Source organism: Cyprinodon tularosa, unplaced genomic scaffold (genome assembly GCF_016077235.1).
Source record: "Cyprinodon tularosa strain WSP-4 unplaced genomic scaffold, ASM1607723v1 ctg388, whole genome shotgun sequence".
Taxonomy (NCBI): Eukaryota; Metazoa; Chordata; class Actinopteri; order Cyprinodontiformes; family Cyprinodontidae; genus Cyprinodon; species Cyprinodon tularosa.
In genome coordinates, this window is record NW_024039105.1 from 119,621 (window position 1) to 126,719 (window position 7,099).

The 7,099-nt window shown below is 38.2% G+C and overlaps 1 protein-coding gene across 1 annotated transcript; it reads left to right on the forward strand.

The window, feature by feature from the left end:
• The first annotated feature begins 2,320 nt into the window (after nucleotides 1-2,320).
• olig2 (oligodendrocyte lineage transcription factor 2) lies at nucleotides 2,321-4,009 on the forward strand. Its single transcript, XM_038297435.1, has 2 exons — nucleotides 2,321-2,429; nucleotides 2,699-4,009. Exon 2 carries the CDS (start codon nucleotides 2,721-2,723, stop codon nucleotides 3,540-3,542), a length of 822 nt encoding a protein of 273 aa, XP_038153363.1. The 5' UTR covers nucleotides 2,321-2,429; nucleotides 2,699-2,720; the 3' UTR covers nucleotides 3,543-4,009.
• Nucleotides 4,010-7,099: the final 3,090 nt, after the last annotated feature.

Sequence of the window (7,099 nt, forward strand, 5' to 3'; positions counted from 1 at the left end):
GAAAAGTTATGCACCGTAATTTCGTACGTTTTTGACGTTTTTATCGTGGTATTTCGTCGTATTTTTAGGTCTTGCCTCGAGACAAGATATCCTTGCGCATGCGCATCTTACGCACCACTCAATAACATAGAATTTAGCATACAATTGACCCTAACCCTAAGATACAAAACAGCAAGCAACCTAGTTAGAGACATGAAGAAGTAATTATTGCACTGTTTTTCCCAGTTTTACGTCCGTCCGCGGATCTGCTTTTGGATGAAGAGAGCACATCCAGCCAGTCACAGTCACAGAAACAGGACTACAGTAGAAAAACAGGCCGATCTCCAGCATCTATAAACAAAGGTGTGAATGGCAGCAGCACAGCTGATATTTCTCTCTGGGATGGAGTCAGAGCCAAACAGGAACAGACGAGCCGTAGCTACTATGAGAAAAAGCAGAGAAAGCTTAACGTTAGACATTGAACCAACAGATTCTGCTGGTGGGAGAATAGAGATAGAATGAAGCAGAATGATAAAATAGGGGTCTGTAATCCAAAAAGAAAGAAGAAAAACAGTTTAAGACAGATTGAATTCATTAATACCAATTGTCATTGGCAGATGGGCACAATATAGAAACTTTTTTTAGATGACCTGAAAATTATAAATAAACTTTACTTATTTTCTACTAACTGACTCGACATGGATTACCTCTCTTCCAATGAGGATGATGAAATATTTAACTAAATAGATTAACTTTTGCAATACTTAAAAAAAGTTATTTTTTTTTATTTATTTTCGCCTAATAAAAATTAGAATGTTTGCTATTTATTTCTTTGATTTAATTTAATTAGGTAACTGCTTATATCGCCACCTATTGACCAGCCATAGCTACTATGCACTAAGCATTTTTTTTTTATTTAATTTATTTATTTTTTTATGGAAAGACATGAAGACCTTCATGAAGATATGCAAACCAGTCTATAATGAACTCTGCAGGAGTAACACAAACCTGTGTCAATAGGGCTTTAAATCTGGCTGTGGAAACATCCTGCTGGAGTCAGAGCTGTTAGTTTAATTTTCATTCAGCTTCTTTTTATTTAACAAGCTACACAGTCTTCTTTGCAGTCTAACATGGATGGATCTCTAAATAACTGAAATACTAATATTTTGCACTAAGATGTCAATGACTGTAGGGTTGTCTTTGTAAAGGGAAACAGTCCCTGCTGCTTTCCACTGCTATACAGATGAATAAATAAATAAATGAATGGATGAATAAATAAATAAATAAATAAAATGTAAAAAAAAAAAAAAAAAAAAGAAAGAAAAAGGAAACATTTGAGGTCTGAACGGGTGAAGGGTATAATTTTCAAGCTTTAGGCTTCCATGTTTCTCCATGCATAGGCCTCTGATAGAATCCGAACTATTATGAAAACACATAAACTTGTCGAGGTAATTAGTGATAATTGCGTCCGACCGCACAATACTTGTCGCATTTCCAGAACAATGCTGCTGTCAGTGTTAGTTAGTGTGTCTTGAGAGCAAAGCACCGTCCGGGGCCCTTCTGTCAGTCAGGGCCAGGCTGAGCGCCAGCCGCGGCAGCGGGCCACACACTGCTGTCGCTCAAAGAGCCCTAATTGAAATCTTACGGATCATAACGGTTAAAGACAGTTTTGCACACTTCATTAATTAACGTTTAGAGATGCTCCTCAGCTGCAGCTGCCGGCCTCGACAGCAGGTAAAAAAAAAAAAAAAAAAAAAAAAAAAAAAAAAAAAAAAAAACACGTTTTGATGTTTATTACGCTTTGAGCGATGAATAAAAAAAAAATAATAAAAAAATGTATAAAACAAACTATTTTAGTCAATAAAGGCCAAAATAACAAACTTTTCAATATAAGGATTATGATTTATTACAGATTGAAATAAATATTTAATTTCTGTTAATTAGGGAGAGTTTATTCTAATATCTATTTATTGTATTATTATTCTTTGTCCACAAATGCGTACTCAAATAAAATAATTTAGCTACTTTAGCAATTTTTATCATTTTATAAAGCGATTAAGTACTTCCATAAAAAAAATAGTGATTATCTAATTGGGTTTTATTCGAAGAGTTTTTAATCAATAAAACATATTAACAGCAGCGGGCCATGTTGGCAGGAGTGTGTCAGATTTCACTTAATACCGGCTCTGTGTTGGTAATTACATCAGGCTCCTCACCCCCTCCTCCCCCGCTTCTAATAACCCGCCTCCCTTCTCGGCTCTGATTGGTCAGCGGGAGGCCGCCGGGACAGAAGCTGCGTTGCCCCGGTGACCCGGCCTCTGCTCGCCCCATCCCTGCTATAAAAGCCAGCTGCAGCTCGCATGCGCGCCTGATAGGCTGTCAGAAGCGATTTGGAGTAACAGGTGGATCTAACTGCAAATACTCACCATCATTGCGCTTGGATAAACTTGGTAGGTGTTTTTATTTATTTGGGTTGTAATCATTTATTTTTATGGCTGAGTTGAAGGCCGTTTTAATGTATTAATTGGTGTAATTCCATTGAAAAACCATTATTTTTAATTATATAAACACAAATGAGGGCCTAATGAGCAACACGATGATTAAAGTAATTAAAAACGTCTTTGTTTTTTTTTTTATACAAACTATAATATTTATTTATTTGATTGAATTTAGGGATACAGTTTTGAGTCCATTAAGTGAAAAGTTTCTGTATTCGCAGAGCATCGTGTAGGATCTGCACCATGGATTCAGACACAAGCAGAGTCTCAAGCAGACCGTCATCGCCAGAGGTGGACGACATCTTCATGGCCACCCTGAAGAAATCCGTCCACGGCTTCTCTGGCGCCGTGTCCTCCACCCAGAGCGACTCTCCGTCAGAGATCCCGGGTCTGCGCGGCCTCTCCGCGGCCGACGAAGAGGCGCTGGCGCTGCGCATGGCCTCCAAGAAGGACCGCAAACTGCTGTCGGAAAACGAGCTCCAGGCCATCCGCTTGAAGATCAACAGCCGCGAGAGGAAACGGATGCATGACCTGAACGTGGCCATGGACGGGCTGCGGGAGGTCATGCCCTACGCGCACGGACCGTCGGTGCGTAAGCTCTCCAAAATCGCCACCCTGCTGCTGGCGAGAAACTACATCCTGATGCTCAGCAATTCCCTGGAGGAGATGAAGCGTCTAGTGAGCGAAATCTACGGCAGCACTGGGCACCACGGAGGCTTCCACCCGTCGGCTTGTGGGACTATGACGCACGCCGGGGCCTTGCCGGGACACCCGGCGGCTTCCCACGCCTCCCACCCGGCAGTGCACCACCCGCTCCTCCCTCCTCCTGCCGTCTCCACCGCCTCCCTTTCTGCTCCCGGGATTTCGGCCGTCACATCGGTCAGACCCCACCATGGACTCCTCAAAGCGCCCGCGGCAGGTGCAGCCCCCCTGGGCAGCAGCTTCCAGCACTGGGGCGTCGGCACCGGGATGCCCTGTCCGTGCAGCATGTGCCAAGTCCCGCCTCCGCATGTGTCCAGCATGAGCTCCGTAACCATGCCGAGGCTGGCGAGCGACTCCAAATGACTCTGAACTCAGCTGAACTTTTTACAGACTCACATTTTTTTATTTATCCCAATCGCTCAGACCGATGCGTAATAGAGAGCTCGTACCAACCTCCTCTGGATTTGCAAATTTTGCAACTAACTTAGTATTTGACTGTAGTTAATCTCAAATGTGACGGATATTTATGCACAGAGCTTCTAAAGCGCAACAATATCTTAGGGCCCAGAATTAATTTTCCTGATCTCAAATGAAAGCAACAAGTTGCAGTTTGTAACTGTAAATATGTAGATGGATTATTGTCTTTAAATAGTTTCAGATGTTATATATTAGAGTCTCGTTACTGTGGTTCCCCTGTCTGTTAATTCCATGTTGCATCTGCTTCATACATTTTATCCGTCTTTGTTCTTCTCTCCCCAGTGCCCGACTCAAGCAGTGACAACTTGTTTATTTTTTTAAATGTAAAAAATAAATAAATAAAGGAAAAATGATATTTATTTACTTATTTGGGTGAAAATGTCGTAAAAAATCCCTTGTTGTTTTGGGGTTTTTATAATGTAAAACAATAAAGACAATAAAAACATGTGAATAATGTTGTTGGTAAATTTCCTTTAATTAAAATTTTTTACTTTGATTTTACATATCATATAAAGAGGATCTGAATCAGTTAATTAAAGTAAAGTTAAAATACACAAAAGTGTAATATTCCTTTGGTTTTTAGAGACAAATGAAATATAAAAAAATAAATAGAAACGTTAATTATAAATACAAAAAAAATAAAAATAATGAAAATACATATTATTGTTTCTGTAATCAATAGAATAATGATGGAAATTATATTTGCAAATTTGAGTGACAATTTTACTAAACAATTAAAGAAAATTATTTCTCTCTCTCTCAATATATATAGAGGCAACTATTCATACAATATAATAATATTCAACAAGCCTATATATAGGCAAGTATTCATATAATATAATAATGTTTAACAATTGGAGATATATTGTATTCATTAATTAGTATTTACAGGTTTTTGTACTGAATTTAAACTCCTTAGTCATTAGTCTAAGCCAGGATTCTTAGGTCCAGATCCTTATCAAACCTAATTTTTTAGAACTTTTGAAGTTTGACAATTGAACATGTCAGCATAGGGGGAAAAAAATAGCTCATCTGTTATAAAGGTTTCACTAAACCCTTAAAAAACAAACAAAAAAAAAAAAACTACAAGAAAAGAACTACAAAAAACTGTTTCTATTCAGCAGCAGCGCCCAGAATCTACCTCTTTACAAATTATAAAACCCCCGAAAGCCTCTATTGGCAGAGAGGCCAGTAATAAGCAAAGGCCGTTAGACTTTAGGAAAATCAAGCAGCTGCAGAGCAGATTGTGCATGCTGTAGCAATATTTTCCAAAAGCTTTTGAAGCTGGAACGATAAGATCTAAATTCCTGAATATTCATGCATTGATTTGTTTATTCGTCTCATTACTGTAATTGAATTATTCAAAGTCCTTCATTTTTTTGTAGGACGTTTGCGAGAGGGAGAGGCCATTTTGGTGTGGTGCAACACACACACTCTTTACCTGAAAAACCTGTATGAATTCCTTAATTTTGAAAGTTAAGAAAATAAATATTTTTCTTTTATGTAAATAATTTCAATTGATTAAATCCAATTGATAGTTGATGACAAAAAGCTTAATTTATTAACCTAATCTGCAGCCATTTACTCAATAACTCAATAGAAACAACCAGCTCTCTTAAAAATATCTATAATAGCTTTGATTCTGCAACAATCTCGGTGTGCCAGCAGGAAATGTAGCTAAAAGGGAGGCAGATGGATATTTGAGTATTTATTGTGTTTGTTCTACAGAATTAACAATATTCTTTTATGTTTTAACTCTTCGTCTACTTTTGGTAAAATGCTTCCATTTTCAAACAAAATACTGACTTAAATGATAACATAAAGAAAACGATCATATATATCTGATAACACATTTTTTGGAGACCTTTTTTTCCTCTTTGTCATCACAGTAAATGTTATGGATGCAAAGCAGCAGCAGTGCTGAGTTGGGCAGAAACTTAAAGTGCAGTCGAAAAAGATCCCAGAAAGTAAAGAGGACCGTCTTTGAAACTGCTGCTACACTGCTGCTGTGCGGACTAACTGGTAGCAGAATTAACTCTGTGGCCATGATTCTGCAAACAATCGAGGTTTTGTTTTTTTCTATTATACGGCATACCCATATTATTTTAGAATATAAAATCAACAGTATGTCCAATACGTCTGTGTACATTTTTAATGTAAAGAAACAAAAGAAAAAAAAGAGGTTATGATAGTGCAGACACTGATTGCATATTTGGTGGCAGCTGGCTTTAGCAAAAATGTTTTTTTTTTTTTAGCTCTGACAAAAGAAAAGTCTGAACAGTTTCTGACCTGAATGTTTAGGATCTACAGAGATGTTAGCTGTCCTTTTCCAGACCCTGGACCTGTATGTGGGCTTTATTGAGGGAAGGCCAGTACCTGCAGACCCCTCAGCAGATATAAGATGGGTCAAAATGGTGGTTTGGACCTTCAGTATCCTGGATGAGCCAACATAGGGAAGACTAAGTAATGGTTATAGAGGAGGATCAACGGCTCCTGTGGACAGTTGTTCTTCTTGAGTTGCCACAGGAAGTACTGTCTCTGCTTGGCCTCCTTCTCAAGACTTTCTATATGCAAAACCCAACTTTTTCCATAGAACTGGTGAAACAGAAGTGATTTACAACAAAATCTGTGTTGTTGAGGATATTGAGGGGTGGTAGTATGTGTTAGTTTAGGGGTCTTCCATCGTCTCCACTCTCTTGATTGATTTTAGCTGCAGGTAGTTCTGACCACATGATTGGACCAGCTGGTCCAGGATGCCAGTGGTTCTCTGACAGGTAAATTTGAATGCTTTAACTATATCCACCCTTAGAAATTATGCATTTTACAGAAATGTAAAAGTCTGACTTATTCATTTGCAAATTATATTCCATATATTTTTAAATAATGTTGAATAGATTCATGAAATGGTTCACAGATTGTGAAACCATACCATGTATGGCACTAAAGACCGATAATTCTTCCTAAACTCTTTCTAATAAATCTTTAGTTGCTGTTTTGGATCTTAGTAAGCCAGTGATGCCTATCTAAATGCATCAATTTTTTCTCTCTGCTTAGTTCATCACAGAGTGTGTAATATATATTGTATAAAACTACTGTTTCCAGACAAAAAGCCCTCATTCAGTGTTTTCAATCTGTCTTTCCATGAAAGCCTGAACAATGTGGTTTAGAAAAGAATTACTACCCACGGGCCTAACCCTAAATTGCCATGTAATGTGATTTGGAAAATGCTCCCAACTTCTCTGCTTGTTGGTACATAGGGACCTTTCTACATAACTGATGCAGGAAGAGACTCTCAGCTGGGTTTTGTAAAACTGACGGACTGAAAAGACTAAGCGGCAATCAGCACGACTGAAGAAGCTTGGTCTTATTGAATACATCAAGCATGTTTTAATGAGTTAAAGTCTATACTGTGGTCTAAATTACTGTATTATTACTCTGGCTGT